Genomic DNA, 22,833 nt, shown 5'->3' with positions numbered 1-22,833 from the left:
TTTTCAGTAAAGGAGGAGACATCTGTATTTTGTATTCATACGCATATGTTTCTTAAAAAAAAATGAAAGCTTCCTTTTCTTCAATAGAAAGACACTTTTTTGCACCAAACAAATTAAACAACCAAGTCTTAGCTCAGACAAAGCCATTTTCCAGCAATCCACTTGCATGGAGAAAGAGAGGTTCATGTGATTGATTTTCTTCATATCTCATCTCTTCGTTTCCTTCTCCAGTGCATACAGAAGCACTAAAAGAAGGAGCCACCTGAACAGAAGAATAAACCTTACTACAACCCAATGAAACCCCACATAACCCATCACCCTCTTGAAATCCAACATACCCAAATCCACCATCCTGACTCAAACTCAAACTACTCTGTGAAGAACAAACTATAGTTTCCTCAACTGAGGAGATAAAATCAAAGGAATTACTAGACTCATCAGCTTCCTTTTGAAGTTTCCTAGAACATTGGGAGTTGGTTGATGGCGATTTTGCATGGTTTTTCATGAGTGCATGATGAAAAAGTTGATAGAATTTGGAGTTCTTTGCAATTAAGCTGAATTTTCCTTGGTGGGTCTTGTTGACTTCGTTGACTTGGAAGTTTGTTCTTGCATTCCTACCTCTTAGAAGCCTTGCAGCACTGTCATATGCCATGGCAGCTTCTTCTGGCCTATCAAAGGTCCCCAACCATAGCCTTAGCTTTTGTGAAGAGTCCTTTATTTCTGCAACCCATCTACCTGAGGGCCTCTGCCTTACACCAATGAACCTTGTACGACCCTTCCCTTTGTTGGGAAGCTTTAACTTTTTCTTTGCTGCATCTCCCTCAGAAACATCTGTTTCTTCAGGTTTTGAAGGTTGATAGCTACATGGGTTTTGGGTTTGAGGGGTGATTGTGATACAGTCCATGAGAGAGGGGAGAGGGGGCGAGAGAGAGGGAGGATGAATGAAAGGAAACCACTAATATTATTATATATTAGTCATAATGAAGGTAATGACACGTTGATTGTCGGATTAGTTTAATTATTGCTTGGATTTTCTGATCATATCTGATCATTCCAGTGATCATGGCATATTCTCATTGGAAAGAAGATTGTTAAATACCCTCTGAATTGGAACTAAACTGCAAAGTTTTGCCACTGGGGGGCTGTGGATGATACGATTAGAGTACTTAACAATAATTCTTCTTATCATTAGGGCATGGTATCGGCACTCCCCCTTATTTGGCAATACTCTCTCTCTCTCTCTCTCTCTCTCTCTCTCTCTCTCTCTCTCTCTCTCATCTACAGTTCTCTAATTGATTATTAGATGTTATTATGAATATATGATTCACCAAGAGGATAACTATAACCAATCTAGAAAATGTAAAGAATATAGAGAATGCCATTATCAAAACAAGAAGAGTGCAGATATCATTTTATTTGGTATTATCATTTCCAATTGCCTAAATTATTATATTTCTCATAAGTATGCCAGTTCTGTCATCTGCTCTCTATGTCTTACTACTTATTATATAAAGATAAATTCAAAGCAATTGTTCTAAATCTGAAAATGATACAAACAATATTCCCTATTTCACCTATTAATCAGTTCCTCCTTGACAATGACCAATCAACCCTGACAACCCATTTTGGCAAGATCGTAAAATTTTTACAAAATAATGGCAATTTGGTCATTATTCAAGCCAGGACAATTTTTAAAAAAAATAAAAAAATAAAAAGGTGATTGGAGGAATGGATCCTACGGATGTAGGGTTAATTAAAATACCCTCAAAAGAATAAAGATGTATTTAATTTATTATTATAGTTAATTATAGCATTGTAATTTATTGGCATTGGGTAGCCCAAGTAATGCCCATGTGGCGTACATCCAATAGCCTTCAAACAAAACTCACACCTCCAAAGTGCAAAAACAATCACACACCCACGTTTGTTTCTAACTTCACCCTCACCTTATGCTCAAGGGAAGATACAAAGTACTGTAGCATGGCGTTTGTCACTTAATGGGTGTCGTTGTTAGTCTTAGAATTTTCCTGGTGGAAGGGAGTTTAGTGAGACAATTGCTCAATCATGAAGAGCAACCCCGTATAATTAATTACTTGCAGATTTACACCACACTTTCGCTGTAACTGATCACACGGCTGAAGATGGTTGCTTATAATCATGATTAACCGGATAATTTCACTTTAATCTTTTGGCGCTCCCTAAGTGTTTTTTTAACAGGGATTTGAAATTGGGTTTGTCTTTTTCTTACTGGTTTTCATCGAATGCCCAAGAAGATATGAGATCTCTTGACAAAGAGTATATATGCTTACAGAAATATTTAAAGTCATTGCTTTTTTAGCCAGGCTTTATAGTAAAGCCTGCCTCCAAATCCTTTATTTTAAGTAACAATTCAAGACAAGTAGACAATATGATATAATTTGTAATGCACGTGTATTTTACCAGGACTTCCAGTCTATATTAAGAAAGACAAGGAAATTTCAGGGTAGCAAACATCTGTATTCATTGTTCAATTCAATTGTCTGGCAACTTAAAAATGGCTAGCCAAAGAATCTGATTTTATCGGAAGTTTGCTCTATATTTCCAAAAATAAATATCTTCTTAATTAAGATTATGTCTCTAATAATCAGAGGCATGAATATTTTTTATAGATAGAGAGCCTTATTTTTCAATGAAATATAGAATATAAAAAACGTTTGACTAAGGGCATGTATGCAGAATATTTGTTTACCTAGAGCGCGTTTGGCTAAAAGCAAAAAATAAGGAAACAATGAGTATAGTTTTTTGTTTCCTGATTTTTTTTGCCGCTTCTCGTCCCCCATAGACACTGGTTTCCTATTTTTTGTTTCCTGATTTTTAGCCACTTCACCCATCTCCACTTGGAAACGTGCCATAATGTAAGGAAAAAAGGTGAGAAAGATAGATTTGAGGAGGTGGTGAGTAAGGGGAGCATGGGATGGGGTCAGAAAATCGAGAAAACAAAAATGTTATTTTAAACATGGAACTTTATTTTCTTTGTTTATCAACCCTACGACCCACATGCTCATGGCCCTCTCAAATCTCTCTCTCAACAGCCATATGTACCCTTCCCTCGCCCTGGGTAGACAAATATTCCATGAGTTTTTTCATCGTTGCCAAATATACCTTAATTGTGTTTTTTCTCAAATTGCAAACCCAAATTATGATGACCTTTCCCTTTTCAGTTTTCTACTTTCTTCGAAGTAGAAACTGAAGGTCTTAAAAAAGTGCTGTTCTAGTAATTCGTGAAAGAGATTATTCTGCAAGTAATGCTAAACTTAGGGGGCCTCCTTGCATAAATAAGATGAAAGGGCTCCCCCATGGGTTGAAAATCACCATTTAATGTCTTTGACTTTTACATTTTCCAGTGCTATTATAAATGCACTTAGGTGATTTTCAACAATGAGGGTGTCCTTTCATCTTATTTATGCAAGGGCACCCTTGAGTTTAGCACTCCTCTTATTATACTCATAGAATCCAGTTAGGTGTAAAACATAGAAAAGTTCCTCTCATGGGTGTCAAAAGAGTAGAACCCCTATGAAATCAAAATGAAATAAAGAAAAGTGTTGATCAGGGTTCCGTTTCTTTGGACGTAAAAATGGAGTCAAATAATTTTAAGCCCATTTTCCACTTAAAAATGGGCATAATATTTGTTTTACACCCATCGTATGTCAAAAGAAACATAGCCTTCCATAACCCCGCGCCATCGTAAAGTTCTGTATTTTGATTTTTTTTTTTCATTATGTTAGATACTAAAACTAATAGAAAGAACGACTTGGTTTAATATACAATCCCTATAGTCCAAACAGCCAAGTGATACTAAATTCTTTTGCATCTCTGGGATAAAATGACATAATACACAATGTATGGACCACTGCATTAAACAGCTTGATCTTTCAATTCCCATGACTTCACAAGTTAATTCGTCACCTAAGGACACTATACATGTCCTTATCTCTGGAAAACATATCAAAATATTCTAGCTCAGAGCACACATGAATCAAAACACCCTGAATTTAGAATCCACCCATTATAAGGATGTGACTTTTCTTCCCTGGGCCACCCCTCTAGTGTGTCTTCTAGTGTATTTATGATTACTAACTCTATTTAGTTTTTACCCTACACGGGGGCGGCCTCGGGAAGAAAAGGAGGGCAGTATATCATTTCTCGATTGAAGCCGTGCATATATCAATTTCAAAATTAATTGGATTGAACTTATCGAGAATCAGGGATCCCTTGGTAAAATATCTTAGGTAATATGTGACCCATTCTACCCCTTTCATGGGAGCGGCCAGAACTTCATTTTGGCATTTTATAAAGTAGTCCTTTCCGAGTAGTCATCTCTGTAACTCGAACACGGGACATGGTGACTGCTCTGATGTCGTTAGTTAGGTACCTTACCAATATAGGCAAGGCCCTTTAACAGTGTCCCATACCAGGGTGGGTCCCACCCCAGTTCCATAGCTAGCTAGGCGGGCCCCTCTCAGGAGCATAACAAAATTGCCCTATATCTCTCTCCTCGAGTCAAATCGAGAGAGAGAGAGAGAGAGAAAGAGAGAGAGAGAGGAATGGCGGGTTTGCTGGCATGGGCAGCAGATGTGGTGGGAGGGGGTGGTCAGAGCAACGAAGAAGACGACCAGAATCGGTTTCCGATCGTCGTATTCACTCCCGAACAGCAACAGTACGCGAGAGAATTGGAACAGAAAGCCGCTTCTCTCCGCCGTTCGATCCAAGATCTACGGCTGAGAATCCCTCCACCTCACATATCCCAACGCCTCCCACATCTCCACGCCCATTCCGTCGCTTCCAATGCCGCTCTCGCCCTTCAATTGAACGCTCACTCTTCCACCCGCCAACAGGTCTGTCTAAATCCCTTCTAATTCGATTGAGGGAGATGATAAATTCGCACCCCCTGTAGGATGATTCACACCCATGTTAACGTGAGTTGTGGCAAACTTTAACGCTTTTTATTTGTGAAAGGGGTTCGAATAATCTTACAGAGGGTGTCAATCTATCATTGCCCTTCGATTTTCCATTGACAATTTCATATATGTATCATGAAAACAAAAAAAGTTTAAATCTAGGGTTTATGAAACTCGTGTGTGCGTGTGTGTTGTGCATATTAGTCTGTCGGGATCTTGTATAATTCTAGAATGCAAGACATGTGTACAACACAAATTCTATTTTAGATTATAACCACTCGTATCCCGTATGCTAATCTTTATATAATTGTAAGCAAATGTTAAATTTACCAACTAGGTATCCATCTGTTCAACCATTAAACCATCCACTGGGATGCAAAAAGTTGAAGAAAGAAGATAGATTAATCCATTAAAAAGTTAATCTCATTGGTTCTGAAGGTCTAATAGAAATAGGGAAAAGTTAATCATGGGCAAAATAAGCTTTTGTTTTTCTCCAAAGAATAGATTCTGATCTATTATAGCCCTTGAATGGAATCTAATAGAGTGGCAGTGGGGAAGTACAAATCTTATCCTCACTAAGCCATTGCAACCGGTATTGGATTGCATACCTTAGTTGAAAAGAACTGGTGAGAGGTGAGAGAAAATTTGATGCAGCATCTGCAGAAGAATCACAAGATTCTATAGAAAACAGAATGGGTATAGATAAATTGATGTGAATCCATGACAACTAAGAGGAAGAGAGAGAAAGAAAATCGGAGATCAAGATCAAGAAGCAAAGGACTGAGATCAAGAAAAGAGATCAAAATCATGAAGAGGAGAAAGATAGAGATAAAAAGGAGAGCGGTTTATAAATTATTATAAAAAAAATTCATGAATAAAACATGTAAAACTATAAATTCTTATAAGTAGTAATTTTAATTTGTCGAGAAGTCTTCTTTTCTACTTGCAATCCTTATCTGTATCATCCCTTCCTCCCTAACCTATTACTATCCTGCTCTTTCAATGTACTTGTTCATTTCAAATGATGCTTGCTACATGCGTCATGTTGGCTTTCACTAACGTTCCCTGCACATTTTCTCTTTATTTTCTTTACAACTTTTCGCTTCCCGCATTTCTCTTTTCTAAACCCCTCGATTCCCGCATCGCTACTCGCACTCGCTTCTCACTATGGCAACCATGGTCTAGACATGACTATGGCGGAGAAGATTGTCAATATGTGACAGGACATAGTAGCTCAACACCTTAAGTTGAGGACAATCTTGGTGTGACTGGTGAAGATGGTTTGCATGTAGGTGGACATGGTAGCTGAAAACTTTATGCATAAGAAATAATGACCTAGATAAAGAATAAAGGTAATGTGAATGGGAAGAATGACTAAGATAAAGATAATATGAAATGAATTGGCTTTGGCTCCCTTTTTCAATATGAGAGCAATGAAACATAAGAAGACTAAAACATGTTAGGTACTACCATGGAAACATGCCCCAAGTAACAGAGCTACTATCACTAATGGTTTTAATGAGTACATGGTATTGGATTGTTTACAATCTTCTGTGGTATTATGATTGAATTCTACATGCATTTTATATTCTGAGTATGTTTGTTCCAAAGATTAGCTCAGATTTTCATTCTGGCTCCTCTCTTTTTCTACCGGCTTAATTATTGGTCTTGCAATTCTTGGCCAGGCACAATTAAGAGAGGTCACACTACAAGAAGAAAATACTGCATATCAAAAGGCTATATCAAATTGTCAGAAGAGAATTCATGAAAAGTTCCAGGAAGCAGATCCGTTGCAGAGTAAGCTTAAGGTAGAAGACAATAAAGCTCCTAAACTTCTCATCTGTATGCTGTAATCAGGAATTGCTCATTATCACTGCTTGGAGTTTTATAAAAGATCATCAATAGAATATTACTGCTCAAACTAATTTCATTTAAATGACAGTATTTGTTCATTTGAAATTATTTCCATCAATTTATTAAGTTCCTGCCTCGTTATAATATGGCCACATGTAGACTTATGACCGTCAAAATTAATTTGGGAAAATTACATTTACACCCCCTCTAGTTTCTGACACATCCACTTCTACCCCTATAGTTTAAAATGTGACAACTACACCCCCTGTAGTTTCAATTTGTATAAGGTAGGCCCCCTCAGTTGACGGTTCGTCCACAGATTGAAGGGTTAGGATGATCCGATGGAGCTGATTTTTTGGGCACACCCTATCTATGTCAGGACCCATCAAATGAACACTTTGGATCATCCAAACAATGTGGTCCCACTGTGTTTTTGGTAGTGTTTGGATTCAGATATGGGCCCACATTGTTTGGATGATCCAAAGCGTTCATTTGATGGGTCCTGACATAGATAGGGTGTGCACAAAAAATCAGCTCCATCGGATCATCCTAACCCTTCAATCTCTCGACGAACCGTCAACTGAGGGGCCTACCTTATACAAATTGAAACTACAGGGGGTGTAGTCGTCACGTTTTAAACTATAGGGGTAGAAGTGGATGTGTCAGAAACTAGAGGGGGTGTAAATGTAATTTTCCCAATTAATTTATCCCGCTTGAAATTGATCTAATATTTTAGAAAATTGATTGGAAGATTGTTTATCAGCATACTTGGTAGATGAAATTCGATGCTAGAGATCAATTTAATGCAATTTGGTGGTGTCTCTTGATTTTGTGAAGCTTTTGAAGCATGCTCTCATGCAGATAACTGAATCTATTCTACTTATATTTCTCTAACACATCTTGACGCAGCCAAGAGAAATAGAAAATGAAGTAAAACCAGCAAGAGAATGATGTGCTTTATTCAAAGAAATATGTAACCAAGTGGCCAAAGCAAAATAGAGAGAGAAAGAGAACCCTAGCTGGTCTGTTTCCTTCAAACTCCAATAACCACGATTTTTTTGAAGTGAATAGAAACTCTCCCCTCACGATCTCAGTAACCATCCCCTCGCTAATAATTTGAAAGGCCAAAAATATCCTCATTCACCAAACCTTAAGAGGAAAAGATTAATACGCCTCCCAACCTTCATAAATAAAAGGCAAAAAAAAAAGTCTAACGATTAAAATCTGCAGTCAACTACTCTTCACCATCCATCGGCTTCAAGTTCTTGCGTTTGTGTCGCTTTTGATACACTTGAAATGCTTGTGCATCCATGATTGCATCCACTCCCTCCAGGTGAGAAGAACTCATCTCCGTCGAGTTATGTTGTTGGTACTGTTGGTGGGTTGCCTTTCCACTTTACAAACACTTTTTTCACAGCATTTGCTGTAGTGAAGATAGTTGTGGACTCCAAAATGTCGTCAATCTGGTGTGTGGGCTTCCTTGGAGTTCACCAACACGCTTCACTATGCGCTCCACATCACAATGCAAGCCAATAATATTTTCCTTCCAGAGTAATAATTTTATCCCTTTCAAAATGCCCACCAAGGCCACCACCATGCAGGTCTATAATAACCAGCCCCCTTAAAAATTGTTAAAGTACAAATGATTAAATAACGCCTTCTCTAACAGCTCAAGCTTTTGGAGTAATTGGTAGTTTCACATGGTATCAGAGCAAAGCTCCTGAATTCAAACCTCCTTGATGGCAAAAATCCACATGCAATGGCCAAACCCAAAGAGGGGCCACATGTGCCATCTGTAGGCCAACCCTAGAAAGAGGGGCCACACGTGAGGGGGGAGTGTTAAAGTACAAAAGTTTAAATAACGCCTTCTCCAACAACTTCAGCTTTTGGAGTAACTGGTAGTTTCACAAAGAGCAATGTGGAATACACAACTGAACACTTCAAAATAAATGACCATCCTTCAACAATATAATGGTTACCTTCTCCTGGATTTGCCAAGTACTGTCGATACACCTCTCCAAAGTTGGAATCATCAACTTACAGCTCCTTAAGAAGTGCCCTCTGGCTGAGAGCATCTACTACACGGTTCCGGTTGCCAATTTTTTTGCTTAAGGACAGACATAAACTTCAGCCAAAATATATTCAATTTTGCATGTCGAGGATTAATTGGTTCAGGTTTGTACACCAATGACTCAATGCCTGTATCACTGCATCAAGATCATTTTTTTTAAATGGTAGCAAAAAAATTATTAAAAAAAGGAAACGGCGACTAAGCCAGTCAACCCGGATCTATACAAGAGAATCAAGAACAAGGGAGTAGTACAAAAAAAGGCCCAACTTACGGGGGCAAGAAATCAAACCATTCTTGGGCTTGCTCTACTCCATCTCTAGCCTACCCATCTGCCACACTATTAGCCAATCTCTTAACATGATTGAAAGTGATCGAGGATCCCTCAATTATATCAAAGATCTCATTGAAGAAACGAGCAAACCTCCACGGAAAAGAATGTGTGCTTTTGTCATGCGACGCTTCACTAGTTGAAAACTATTCCTGACTGTTGTTGTTTAGGCAATGTTATTGCCATTCGAACACTCTGTAATTGGAACCATAATAGTGTTGACCTTGCAAATGAAATTCCGATAAAAGTGTCCATACCATGAAAACTACGGACATCTCCAATGGATCTAGGCCTCGGACAATTAACAATGGCTTTCACCTTCTTGGCACTTGCTGTTACACCTTTGACAAGACTAAAAACCCCAAAAACAGCGCATGCTCATGCAAAAGTGATCACTTTTTGGAATTGATATAGCATTTTTCTTGTCATAAAACCCTCATTAACTGACGAAGATGATCCAACTGCTTTGCTGGATTTTTGCTATAGACCAATATATCATTGAAATAGACTACAACATCATCTGCATGAAGGAAGTGACACATTGGACAACCCAAAAAGCATCACCAACCATTTGTACCGACTGTCTTTGGTTTTGAAGGCTGTCTTTGGTTTTTTCTTCAGCTTTTATACGACTCTGATGGTACCTGCTATGAAGATTGATCTTCAAAAGGACTAAAGAACTAGCAAACAAATCATCAAGCCTTGGAGTGGGGACCCAATACTTGATGATTTTATTGATTGCCGCTGCTGTCCATGCACATACGCCAAGAGCCATCCTTTTTTTTTTGCAGGGACAGTGCATGGACTGATGCACTCCCGAATTAGCCCATTATCTAAAAGCTGTCCAACATATTTCATTAGCTCTTCAAGCTCGGCTGGACTCTTGCAATAATGGGACAGATTGGATAATGTTGCAGCCCTCCAAAAACTGATACGATTCTGTATGTTCCTCATGACCGTAAAACCACATGGAAGATCTTTTAGCACTGGGTCTTCAAATTCATATATTAATTCTTGAATTTGTGGCTGCTGATTTTATAAGCCAACATCCTGCACACTTTTGCTCGGGTCACCAAAACATAAACCTTGTTGGTATCCTTACTCTCTTCAACAGATCTCTGTGTGGTCAAAAATATTTACCGGACTAATGCCTCATTTAATCATTCAAAAAATATAATTCCTCAATTATCAATAATTTATGCAACTAACCATTTTGGGAAGTATAATTATTTTTTACTAAATAGAGCTTCCTTGCAGGAAATGGACTTGACTGAGAAGCGTTTGAGAGCTGAGCTGGATGAAACACTAGCTACACTGGAGGTCAGCCAATCTGGTGAATCATTTGATGGTTCCAAAATCACAAAAGGAGAAGTTCCTGCAGATAGTGACCCTTCAAAAAGTGTTATGTTAGAAAAGTTAGACGACAAGAAGAAAGAGCTGGTTTGTTGTATCTCTTGTCGGCTTCTAGTTGGTCATGTCACATTGTGATTGATAAAAAGGCTAATAATATTATTTGTTGCTTCCAGAGTTCTATGGAAGAGATTGTTCAGAACTTAGAAAACAAGTGGGCACAAATTCAACATGATTCACTGAGGCAACCTTCACCAGGTAGGCATTAATTGGTTCTATTTACAGTTTAAGGATATGACCTGTTTCTATTATAATTGCTTGAATACATGTTAGTCTGTTATTATTGCTCATAATGGTATGTTTCACACTACACTTGCGATTTTGTGCTTTGTAATTCGGTATGATCAATTAGTTTCTGGGATCGTATAAGTAATCACAAGGGTTATTTGGGAAAGTTCAATTTCGAAAAGGTTACATTGTTTCTATTTAATTCTTTCATGGCATCGAGCCCTAGACAACTGGTATGATCTTGAAGCAGATTTGCGCAGCCCCACTAAGAGCTTCACTTGTTTCTTTGCTGAACTTAATTTTTTACGGGCAAACTTTTCACTTTATTTGTCTTTGAGCTTGTAAACTGAAACTGAACTGGCAACCTCTTCATTATTCCTTGATCCCACTGCTCGAGACTGTTCTCATGGCCTTTTATTGAAAACTATGGCTTAAGTTGACATCAAAGTGGACTCTCTTCGTTCTACGTGATGGTTTGCCTTTTTATTTTTCTCTTAGTAATTGTTGTTCAACTGGACTTTGAGGACTCCGAAGACCTGAATATAAAATGGAATGGGATCATCATCTACTGAAGGAAGTCTAAGGAGAAGAATAAGCCAAACTGGGTCCCTCCACTGCCTCCTACCATTACATTAAATTTTTATAGTTACTCTTTAGGCAACCCATCCTGGCTTGAATTGGTAGAATATTTAGAGTTGATAAAAGTGAAACCATTCTTGGGTGTTATTACAGATTCTAGTAAAGTCGAAGTGCATACTCTCCTTGTTTCAATTATTTCTAATGGATTTATGTGGGAGATCGTAGTTGGAAGGCAAATCTGCTAATACCATTATCATGGGTGCTTTGTCGTAGCACGATGCCTCATAGGCTAGCTATTTTTTTTTTTAATAGTTTTATATCTATGCAGGGGCTTTGATGTTCTGTTTTCTTATGTATTAAGAGAAGCTAACAATCTCACTGTCATTGGATAAAGAGGGTGTGCGTACAACTGCTCTTACCTTGGGACAATCTCTGCCCGAATTCCTCAATTGTGGTGCTTTGTCCTCTCTCTTTTTGGTGTTTCATGGGTTTTGCCTGAGATAGTAGCAGAGCCGATCGGGGTGTGGTTTTGTGCTCCTTGATCTGCTTGGGGCAGGCTTCTTTGAAATTTGTGTTTCCTGACTATTCCTTGGGCTATTTGGAAGGAGCAGAATGGTTGGGTGTCCAATGGGAAGCCTAAACAAGTTAGTGGTCTTTGCAAATCACAGTTTGTGCTTCAACTTCATCATTGGTGGGCTGTGCTGTTACTGCTGTATAAGCTCTTAACCGACATCTCCACTGAGGAGGTCCTGGGACATCTATGATCTATCGCCTTAGTGGCATCCAAGAGGGCGTGGTTCTATGCTCTTTGGTGCGTTTGTGGCAGGCTTCTTTGGAGTTTATGCTTCCTGACTGTTCCTTGAACGATTTGGAAGGAGCAGAAGTGTAGGCTGTCCAATGGGAAGGCTAAACAAGTTACCACCACCCCATCCTCCCTTGCTACTTCCATCAAACTGCCTATTCCCCATAAGGGCTTGAACCAGGCTCAGTTGCTCGCATCTGAGTCGAAGATTTACTCCTTCGATCATGAAGGGAGACTCAAGGACAAAGAACATGATTAGATTGATACAATTCAAGGAGAATTTTTCATTGAGGTATATGCCAATGCGATTGAAGAGTTCCTGTATAGTACTTGAGGTTTTGTGGTTTCATTCCAGCATGTTAGGTGGTCAGCCAACGAGATTGCAGATGAGTTGCTACGGAGGGATTCGCTAGAGGTCCCATTTTTATTTCTGAATCCTCTACTTTGGATTGCAAGGCTTGAGTAGCTTTTTTTTTGTTTTCCCATCTGGTCTTCCTTCTTTGAGACCAGCTTGGTCTTTTCGTAATCTTTCTCTCTTAATAGAGACCCCCACCTTCAGTATTTTCTTTCATCTCCTTGAGCTTTTCTGGGCAATATTTTCAATGGCCTCAAAATACTCTGTTTTCTTGTGGTTTTGCCCTAAAAATCATGCTTTTTTTTTCTTGAAAATTGTCCTTATTCACATAGGGTTATTAACATACAGAAACTTGAGCTTTTCTAGGAGAATGAACATAACCCTATGACTGGTTCAACCATTGAAAATCTTACTTGGGAGCTATTGATTGTAGCTATGTGATTCTTTCTCGATGCTAGCCTGTTTCTTGGACCGTATTACAGCTTACAAGGATATTCATTTGATGTGAGAGATTATTCAACTTTGGCATGGTAAGTTGGTAACCTGTCAATTGTTACCTACCATACTTCTCTAACATTTAGTTGGGATGAGATAACTCTGTTTCATTCCAACTGATGCTAGCTTACTTGCCCTTTTGGAACAATGGATCATATTCGTGTTGTTCTTCATAAGGAAGAAGTGTTCTTAAGTTTCAAGAAAGCTAGTGGGGAAAATTTGGGTACAATGCAATGATTGTGTTGCCAGTTTGGCGTGCATTGTGGGGGGGGGGGGGGTGGCTGGGGGTGTACTTCCCCCAACGAGTAACAGGTCAGGTCTCTTGAAAAGTTAGGGTAGATTTATCTCCTCTCTAATCTGTATTCCTTTGATTACTTTCTGGTTATACTGACATTGTTCTACCTCTTACCTCTGTTATGCTTTTATTCTAATCTGGATGATGGATGCTCTGCAATAATGAGTAGTCAACACTATTACCTTATGCCAAATTTTGTTTTTCAGCACAAAGAGAAAAGATCTTGGAGAAACAGCTTCAGAGTCTGATTGAGCAACTAACAGCAAAACAAGTAAGTTTCATTTGTCCTAACCTTGCAACTACTGAAAAAACTACTTTTCCAATTCTCTTCTTCAAAGGGAAGCTGTTCTAGTTTTATGATCTTGCTATATCTGTTCTCTTGTTTGTAGGCACAAGCAGAAGGTTTGGTCACTGAAATACATGTAAAAGAGCAAGAGTTGGAGAAACTAAATGGGTTACGGAGGCGGCTTGAAAATGGAAACATGGACGGCAGTACTGCGAGAATTCGATTTGGAAGAATAGGATCGGTGATGGGTTCCGCTTCTACCGATTACATTGTTGAACCCCATGGCAGAAATGTTGGAGGCATGGCAGAAAACCAACAGAGGCTCATGCTATTGAGGTCCACCTTTTTACTCTACATTTTTGCTCTTCATGTGTTGGTCTTCATCAAGATTTCATTTTAAACTGGCCGCAGAATCCGTTTCATTGTATAATAATTGTATGTGTGCCGCATGTATTACTTGTTTATAGTTTTAGAAGGCTGATGATAAATGTGCCCGCTGTTTTAACCATGGCCACCCCCCTTATCTGTTTGGTTGCACGTAGTTGCCATGTAGAGAAGCGGTGAATCAGAACTGAAGTAGTCAACATGTGTATTAGGCATGAAGTAGCCTCCTCGTGGAGTGGTAAGTAGTGTTTGATTGTCAACTGAAGTAGTTTCATGGTGCCAAGTGTTGTTACCAAATAAGTGGGCACTAGGGGTGTCATTACCAATACGGAGAGAAGAAGAGAGATGGAGAGAGAGAAGAGTGCTAAATCCCAAGACTCTAGTGGCAAAAACCTTCTTTTTTCCAGGACAAAAGTCATGCGCTGACATGGGAGAGACAAAGCAAGTAGTCTCCTAGTAATTTGAATCAGAACATGCAACCAAACATTACTAGTAGATGACTGTTTTCCTTTAGTTATAAAACCACTGCAAGGTTGGCCCTGGTGAATAAAGGGGTGGATTTATCATTTCTTTGCCAAGCCCATCGTACATGTGGTACATTGATGTGGTGATCAGGCCTGTTCATTTTGTGGGCACCACAAGAACATCATCCTACTTGTATGGTCTCGTGTTGAATGAATGATTCTAAACCCAAAATATAACAGGGGTTATTCTAGACATTTCCTTAGGGGCGTTTGGATATCAATATTTTATAGGAGACCGTCCTGTGTTTCTAGGTTTTAGAAATCTCAGGGTGGAGAATTTCTAAAACTTGGATTTCTTACTTAAAATCCAGGACAATGGATTTTAAAATCCAAAAATTTACACTGCTTTCAAAATAAAACCTGGATTCTAAAATCCACATATCCAAACAACCACTTAGTAAATCTTTATCGAATTTCAACTTCAATTGAAGGTTTCTAAATGATTGTTGATAAAAGTGAGTAGTATCATTTGGTATGTTAAAGATTACCAAGGTTTTAAATTTCAGCCGAAATCGGTTGAGACTGAAATCGAAACATACCAAAACCGAAACTTACTAAATGTACAAAATTTCAGTTGAAATTTCAGAAATCTGGGCCAAAATTTTGAAAAAAATAACATTTTTTTATTGTTTTACAGAACTTCTGCTGAAATTTCTGAATTTCATCACAATTCTTTCTATAGATCTGATGTTTGATGGATGATTTGATTTGGAGAACTGATCTGGTTAGGTTTGCAAGTTGCATCTCGGGGGGTTGAGGGCAACCCTAGCCCAAACCGAGGTAGCATCATCTCAACCCTGACCTGCTAGCATTATCGCAACCCTAACGTGACCCAACCCGGGTCTCGGGTTGAGTAGGATCAACATTAACTCACCTGCCTCAATCTCTCAACTCTTACCCAACCCATCTTTAACCTGATTTTTCAAAATTGGGCCGGGTTGGATTGTCCAAGGGCTTAACCCTATCCTATAGGGTTGTCCAAGGCATTAACTTTAACCTTAACCCTTACCCTAACCCAAAATTTTATCGGATTAGATTTTCCTGACCCTAGCCCAACCCTACCTGAGCCGAAATCAGGTTGAACTTGTCAGGTCGGGCTGAGGTCGGTAAAAGTGGCACGCTCTACGTTGGGTAGGCCACTTAATGGAAATAGTATGGCACAAAGGCCACACTTATTGGATGATATTAACTGTTCATTCAATGATTTGAAGTGAGATCCGTTTTCTTTGGATCCCAATTGCCAAAGCCACCATATGATAATCTGAAATTTTTATTGCTGTATTCCGGATATTCTATTCCTATGTGGACGGTCCGATTTGAAATGGATCATCACCCAAACATTGAAACTAAATCCGAATACCTTTTGAATAAAGTACTGGACTATGACGTAGTGGGTCCCATCGGCATTCCGATGTAGATAGGATAGTCCAGTATTTTTCAAGTGCTGCATGGCCCTACGATGATCCAAACTGTTCATTTGTTGGGCCACAACTTAAATAAGTTCAGCTCCAAAATCATTTCCATCGGATGATCCTAACCCTCCACCAGTCTCTCTATAGATCGGAGGGTTAGGATCATCCTATGGAAATTATTTCTACGGACCCAACAAATGAACGGTTTGGATCATCCTATGAAGTGGTACTTGTTGAAAATCAAGCAGATGAGTATCTGCCCCTCCACCAACCAAATGATAACTCGTTTGTCAAAGTCATTGATTTCACTATCTCCCATTTATTATTTCCATCACACAATTCAATTCCATTACCCACTCAAATCAATTCTCTTGGTTCCTCTTCTTCCCCCATGGCCTTCCCTACTGCAGCAGTGGCAAGCCCTCCTCCTCCCACCTTATCCTGCGCACCCAAACTCCCTAAACCTACACTCAAACCCCAATTCAAACGCACCTCCATCTCTCCCTCAACTTCAACGGCTATTTCCCTTTTCACCATCATTTCTACTCCCAACCACGCCAAAGCCTTAACCATTCCCAAAGAACAACTCGTCACAACTCTTACCGATGTATGAAAAGTGAAAACTCTCTACAACTACCCTTTTCTCATTTTTTTTACCTTCTCAATTTGCTTCCCTCCCTAACCCACTACTTATATTTTTCCCTTTTGGGTCAGGTGGAAAATGCTATTGATCAGGCAGTGCAAGTGGGTTCGAGCGTTTTGGACTTCTCGCGGGGTTTTCTTCAGTCTTCGATTGATGTTTTGAAGCCGGGAATTGATATTGCGATTCCGATCTTTCAGAAGGCCGGAAATAAGGCGCTAGAAATTGCTTTCCCGGCGATTTCAGGCGCTTCAAAGCTGGCCCAAGAAGCGTTAGAAAGCGCTGGTCTTGACCCCAAACCAGTTCTCTCTGTTGCTAAGGTTTTTTTTTTCCCCTCTTTCTCCACTTATGTTTCTTCACAATGCAGCGTAACTTAGCCAGACATTGTTGTATTTTTTAACGTACGCCTGAGGATTTAGGGGGAGGTTGAAAACGTGAATATGAGGCAGCTGGGGTTTGAGTAGTTCAAATGGGCGTGAATTATGGCCAGTGTTTTATAGTCGTGACCCCTTAGTGGCGCATTTTAGCATCTTGGCTTTGTTTTCTCAAACGTGAGCCGTTAATGGAGGGTGCCATGTGATCGTGTGGTTCAAAGTCATTGGTAATTTTTGTGAGAAGGAATATGATCGCGTGAACTTACATGGCCCATGTTAGATCTTTGCTACATTTTCTTGTTATGTTAATGTCGTTTTGTGTAGTTGATGGAGTCTTTTTTCGTTGAAGAAATGGGATTTGAATTGCGTGAGTCTCTGTCGTTGAAGAACCGGGAATTTGAATTGGGCTTTCGTTTCTTTAGTTCTCTCTGAATTTGGTGATATCAACAAAATAACCCTGATTTTTCACTACTTTGATTAAAAAAAATGACTCCATCATTTTCATGTTTTACAATGATTAGCACTGTTTTATTTTAATCTATATTTTTTCAAAGAGTCATTTTCATCTGTTACATTGATTAGCACCATTTTATTAAACTTATAAAGTAGTTTTTCAAAAGCTCTCTGTCAATTTGATCTCTCAAGTTGCCATCAATCTCCTTAATCCATAACCTTGATATACATCTTCTCATCGGCGACAGACAGTTATAGATGCAGCACAACAGGCGCCGAAAGTTATAGAGGAGGCCAAACCCATTGCCTCTGCAACAGTAGAAACAATCTCATCCTCAGATCCCCGCACCATTGTAGTGACAGCTGGAGCATTGTTCCTCACATACCTTATTCTGCCACCACTGTGGTCCGTGGTTTCCTTTAACCTCCGCGGTTACAAAGGTATATAGCCTCTTACAATCTGAAATTGTTTCTCTGTAGTTGGTGCGAGAAATTTAAAAACAACTGAAATTGGAGAACGCCATGGATGGAATCTTTTAAAAATTAAACTTATATACATGTAGTGCTTCCAATGTATTATATCCTTGGCACCTCACCTGTTATGCCAGTATGATATGGACTGTTCATGTGGTGGGTCTTACTATGGAGATGCCATAAGCTTAATAAAAAATTGCACTCATTGGACAGTCCTAAGCATCCGACCTGGGGACTTGAATGTGGGTTGTTGCTCAATGTTTCCAACTGGAATGATTTTCTGGGCTACTGTTTCTCTAAGGTCTGGACCAAGAACTCTTTTGGATGATTGCAGCTCATAGTTGTTAGATGTTAATCTCTAATTTTGTCTATATCCAAAATCTCTTGGACATTTCCAAAAGCAAATTAATTTCCCATTCTTTAGACATCATTAGAGATCTCTTTGTATGTTGCAGATCTTGTTATTCCTAATCTGGTTGTAAAGATTGAATAGAATATTTCTGTAAATTGAGAAATCCCGCAAACACAAGGGTATGCAGTTACTCTCTCTATTGTGTCTTTCATTCCACCATTTCTGCAACTCTACATGGTATCAAAGGACGACCATTACTGCTCGTCGTGATCCTCTCTTGCCATTCTTCCTTTCGCAATTGTTAGGCACCCAACTAATACGCCAAAAGCCCCAAGACTGATGGCATGCCTTAGGCCAGGCCCTTTAAACCTGTCTCATACCAGTCTGGGTCTTACCTAGTCTCATACCTAGGCATACCCCACTTAGGTCGATAACATTCCACCACACTTCTACATCTGCCATCATTGACGGCCTACTTTGTGGCGGCTTTCATTGTGGCCTTTTCTCTAGGTAGCCCCTTTCCACATGTTGCCCCTTCCAAATCGGTCCGCTATCGGGTAACTTCACTATGACGGCTTTCACTTTTTTTAAGCTCTTTCCAGGTAGTCCTCTCCATGGGTTGTCCCTTCCGTGAATCGAACACGTGACGTGGTGGCTGCTGACTTATATATAAATTCAAGGGGGCCACGTCCATCAAATCTAAAAAAATCTATTCGTGCGTAGCGTATTTGGATCCGCCCATCTCCTTGCATGTTTTGAGTGTGATTACCGACAGTTGATCCGCCTTCACTCGCAACATTCAACTTATCCACAATAATTGGCATCCGTGATGCCAATCGTTTCATTGTCTGTAGAAGGAGATTAAACTTGTCTCCAAGTTGCTCCTTTACCTCAGTCACTTGTGCTTCAATGTGATCTATACGAGCCTCCATCATTGCTCCAAGAACCGATGCTTTGATACCAAATGATAGGTACCCAACCAATATGCTAAAATCCCCAGCACTGATGGAATGCTTTAGGCTAGCCCCTTTAAACCTGTCCCATACCAACGTGGGTTTTACCTAATCCCATACCTAGGAAGGTCTCCACTTAGGATCGTAATAGCAAGCTCTGGTTCACACCCTCTTCATATTATGTGCCTAGGAGTCCCATCCTTATTTTGTCACTTATGAGTGGAATGCTTGTAATATTGGAGAATAAGGACATATATAATATATTTTTGGATTTTTGTGGGGCACTATGAACCTCACAGATTCTCCATTCCCTCATTCTTGCTTTTCTCCTTCTCATTTCCATTACCATGTTTTAACTAAAACCAAATACAAAGCCAATGAGTCCCTTGATCGACAAAAAGGTCGCCTTGTTGCTAAAGGCTTTCGTCAACATGGCACCGATTTCTCCAAAACTCACTTCGGTAGTCAAGACCCCAACAATTCGATTAGTGCTCACTCTCTTATGTTCTCAATACTAGCATCTTCGCCGACTAGATGTCCAGCAATGCTTTAACTCAACTTTTGTCCCTCCACTAATCGTGTTGTTCAAGCTTGCTATGATGCTGACTGGGCCAGATCACCAGATGGTCGTTGCTCAACCACTGGAAGTTTGATCTTCCTTAGGCCCAATCTTCTCCTTTGGTGCTTCAAAAAGCAACCAACCATATGCCGCTCTAGCGACAAAGCCGAATATCGGGCCGAATATCGGGAACTTGCCTCTACTATTTCGGACATATGTTGCATTCAATGTCTTCTTCGATATGTTGAGCTTTTCATCTCGACCCGGTCCACTATCTGTTGTGATAATGTGAGTTCCACATATTTAGTTTTTTATCCAGTTTTTCATGCCCGTACAAACTACAAAGTACATTGACGCTGATTATCCCTTCGTAAGGGAACGCGTTGCCCATGGTGCATTGTAAATTCTTTCATTTCAAGTTCTGATCATCTTGCTGATGGTTACACAAAAGGTCTTCCAGTCAAACGGTTTGGTTGGTTCCGTGGCAAGTTCAATGTTCACCCAATTGAGCTTGAGGGAGCGTGTTAGACGATAATCTCTGATTTTGTTTACATCCAAGATCTCTTGGATATTTCTATAATCAAACTGGTTTCCCATTCTTTTGAGATCATTAGAAATCTTTGAAATTTGCATGTCTTGTTTTTCCTATTTGGGTTGTAAAGATAGGACTGAATATCTCTATAAATTGAGAAACCCTGCAACCACTATGATATGCATTTTTCTCTATCGTGTTAAACTCTTTCATTCCATGATTTCTGCAACTCTACAATAGTAGCATTCCATCTCATTGTTTTAAAACTCCTCTGTGTCATGGTTGACTCCCCTGAGTCGACTCCCTTTTCCCTTGGCCGCATTCTGCATTTTGCCGTGCCGCATTCTGCATTTTGCGCTCCAGAGTCAATAAAAACTTCTTTGATTCTCCCGAGTTGTGACTGAGTCAACCGAATACTCAACCACGTTCTTGGCAGCGTCCGCGCCAAGTCGACAAGGATTTTTCTCAGCCGCATTTTGACCCACATCCGCATTTTTAAACACTGTTCCATTCTTAAAAATTTTCATGGTACTGCATAATGATGCTTCTTGAGAGCTCCTTGCTTATTTGAGAAGTGCCACTTCTACTTTCTGGAACCAGACTTGCTGATCCGACTGCATACAACCGTGAATGGATATAAGATCTCTGTCTGATAATTTGATGAAACTAAGATACATATGAATATATTGCCTTCTCTATCTTTTGTTTACTTTAGATACCGATTTGACCATCATACAGACTCAGTAGTGTTGCAAGGATCAAAATGACATAGTGATATTTATTCAGAATTATTATTGGAAGTTCTTTGGCCTTCTATGTGGATTTCCTCTTGTCTTCCTCTATTTTCAGATTCACATGCTTTTCTGGGATTCCCTGAAGCGTGGTACTCTTAAATGCTTAGTGTATTGCTCTACAACACAACAAAGCTAACATAGAGTTTTAGAAGGACACCTTGAGCAGTACATGGTGCAGATGTTGGGGCCCATGCCTGACATTTTGGTTGTTGTCGAGGTGTCAAGTACTCAGGTGTGGGTCCCATCACCGCTTCGACAAGGCAGCCGTGGCCTCAGGTGTTTCAGGCGAATTATATTAGCATTTCTCCTCCTTTCACCATTTTGGTGTGTTGGATAGTGTTAATCTTTTTAGGTTTGCATGAACATCTTACAAGTGTTATCTAGTTTGTCAGATGCTAATATGATTGCAGTTCTGTTTTTCATTAGGCGCTCTCACTCCGGCTCAGACTCTTGATCTGATTTCCACACAAAATCATCTCATGGTTGATATCCGGTCGGAGAAGGACAAAAGTAAAGCTGGAATTCCTCGCCTTCCTTCTAGTGCTAAAAACAAGATGATCTCAATTCCGTAAGTAGCTCTCTGTTCCAAGCTTACTTTCCTTCAGCCATATATTTATTTACTCATCCAAAGAGCAAAAATGAGGAAGTTCAGCATCCCATTTTTTATAGCCATCTTTGGTTGGTACTGTATAACAATTGTAATTATCAAATCTGGTTTCATGTTTCAGTTTAGAAGAACTCCCCAACAAAATTAAGGGCCTTGTTAGAAATCCAAAGCAAGTAGAAGCTGAGATAGCTGCTCTGAAGATTGCCTATCTCAAAAGAGTCAACAAAGCTACCAGCATAGTGATCATGGACGCGTGTGTTCTTTTTCTCTATGCTAATCATACTAATTTTAATCCTTAGCAGTTCAGAACTCGTTAACTTTTCGCTATTGACGAAATTGAAATCGGTTTTCTGTTATCTGCTTCTATTAAACTTTGGAAATTTGATGCATGTATGGAATGCTCAGGTACTCAGATGTAGCAAAAATAACAGCAAGAGCACTCACAAGTCTTGGCTTTAAGAACTGTTGGATCGTGGCCGATGGGTTCTCAGGAAGCCGGGGCTGGTTACAGAGTCGTTTAGGAACAGACTCATACAATGTTTCTTTTGCAGAGGTTTTATCTCCATCGCGGGTCATTCCTGCATCAGTTCAACGTTTTGGTACCAGCTCGAGTTCACTTAAGTTCCTTCCAGGAAGTGCCGATGATTGAAGTATACAATGCTCTAAGTATGCATTTGAGACCGAGGTCAGAGCTCTTTGCCATACCTTGTACCTCAAGAAATGTGAATTGATTGCGCTTCTAAATTCTGATTGTGTTATTTCTTCTTTTCCATTTTCTCTCATTCTCTATTCTTTAATTCATTTGGATTGTGGCATAATAACTAATTAGATTTTCTGGACTTAGCTTAGCAGGAATGTGAACACGTCAACGATGACATCCAATGTGTTGGAGTTGCCATGTTTCTCCCTACCTATTTCTTAATACAACTAGGTTACCTAGTTGTGGTGGGAAGAAATAGATTTAATTTTCTTCTCTTGGGCTGCTTCGTGTACGTTCTTGGATCGTGGGCTTCTATTAATCCATTGTGATCCTTGTAATTTTTTTTTTATTGTGGAAGATCACGTTCTCTCTTTTGGATGTAGGCATCTCGGTTGAACCCCATGAAATCTAGGTGTGTATCTTGTAGTTTGTTTA

General features: G+C 39.5%; 3 protein-coding genes across 5 annotated transcripts; 2 read left to right on the top strand and 1 right to left on the bottom strand.

The window, feature by feature from the left end:
* Nucleotides 1–928, bottom strand: LOC143878243 (uncharacterized). The gene has a single exon (XM_077380545.1). It carries the CDS (start codon nt 902–904, stop codon nt 134–136), a length of 771 nt encoding a protein of 256 aa, XP_077236660.1. The 5' UTR covers nt 905–928; the 3' UTR covers nt 1–133.
* Nucleotides 929–4,537: 3,609 nt separating this feature from the next.
* LOC143879299 (golgin family A protein) lies at nt 4,538–14,148 on the top strand. The gene is made up of 6 exons (XM_077381621.1): nt 4,538–4,874; nt 6,623–6,745; nt 10,448–10,630; nt 10,717–10,798; nt 13,561–13,625; nt 13,744–14,148. Exons 1-6 carry the CDS (start codon nt 4,584–4,586, stop codon nt 14,038–14,040), a joined length of 1,041 nt encoding a protein of 346 aa, XP_077237736.1. The 5' UTR covers nt 4,538–4,583; the 3' UTR covers nt 14,041–14,148.
* Nucleotides 14,149–16,270: 2,122 nt separating this feature from the next.
* Nucleotides 16,271–22,833, top strand: CAS (calcium sensing receptor). 3 transcript variants are annotated; one of them, XM_077381619.1, is made up of 7 exons: nt 16,271–16,567; nt 16,675–16,920; nt 17,676–17,868; nt 21,518–21,659; nt 21,820–21,951; nt 22,104–22,383; nt 22,551–22,833. In XM_077381619.1, exons 1-6 carry the CDS (start codon nt 16,352–16,354, stop codon nt 22,345–22,347), a joined length of 1,173 nt encoding a protein of 390 aa, XP_077237734.1. In that variant the 5' UTR covers nt 16,271–16,351; the 3' UTR covers nt 22,348–22,383; nt 22,551–22,833. The 3 variants fall into 3 exon arrangements, with proteins under 3 accessions (XP_077237734.1, XP_077237735.1, XP_077237733.1); XM_077381620.1 differs by having other exon boundaries at nt 22,548–22,833; XM_077381618.1 differs by having other exon boundaries at nt 22,543–22,833.

The sequence above is a fragment of the Tasmannia lanceolata genome, unplaced genomic scaffold, assembly GCF_043159265.1.
Source record: "Tasmannia lanceolata isolate RefF3 unplaced genomic scaffold, GAP_Taslan_0.1 ptg000006l, whole genome shotgun sequence".
Classification (NCBI taxonomy): domain Eukaryota; kingdom Viridiplantae; phylum Streptophyta; class Magnoliopsida; order Canellales; family Winteraceae; genus Tasmannia; species Tasmannia lanceolata.
This window is presented reverse-complemented; position numbering and strand designations above follow the sequence as displayed.

Bases quoted from the DNA above. Each gene is read 5' to 3' on its own strand.
- LOC143879299 (XM_077381621.1), top strand. From the start codon at position 4,584: ATGGCGGGTTTGCTGGCATGGGCAGCAGATGTGGTGGGAGGGGGTGGT. The intron at 4,875-6,622 runs GTCTGTCTAAAT...ATTCTTGGCCAG, and splicing joins ACTCTTCCACCCGCCAACAG to GCACAATTAAGAGAGGTCAC. The intron at 10,631-10,716 runs GTTTGTTGTATC...TGTTGCTTCCAG, and splicing joins ACGACAAGAAGAAAGAGCTG to AGTTCTATGGAAGAGATTGT.
- LOC143878243 (XM_077380545.1), bottom strand. From the start codon at position 904: ATGGACTGTATCACAATCACCCCTCAAACCCAAAACCCATGTAGCTAT.
- CAS (XM_077381619.1), top strand. From the start codon at position 16,352: ATGGCCTTCCCTACTGCAGCAGTGGCAAGCCCTCCTCCTCCCACCTTA. The intron at 16,921-17,675 runs GTTTTTTTTTTC...CATCGGCGACAG, and splicing joins CAGTTCTCTCTGTTGCTAAG to ACAGTTATAGATGCAGCACA. The intron at 21,952-22,103 runs GTGTGTTCTTTT...TGGAATGCTCAG, and splicing joins AGCATAGTGATCATGGACGC to GTACTCAGATGTAGCAAAAA.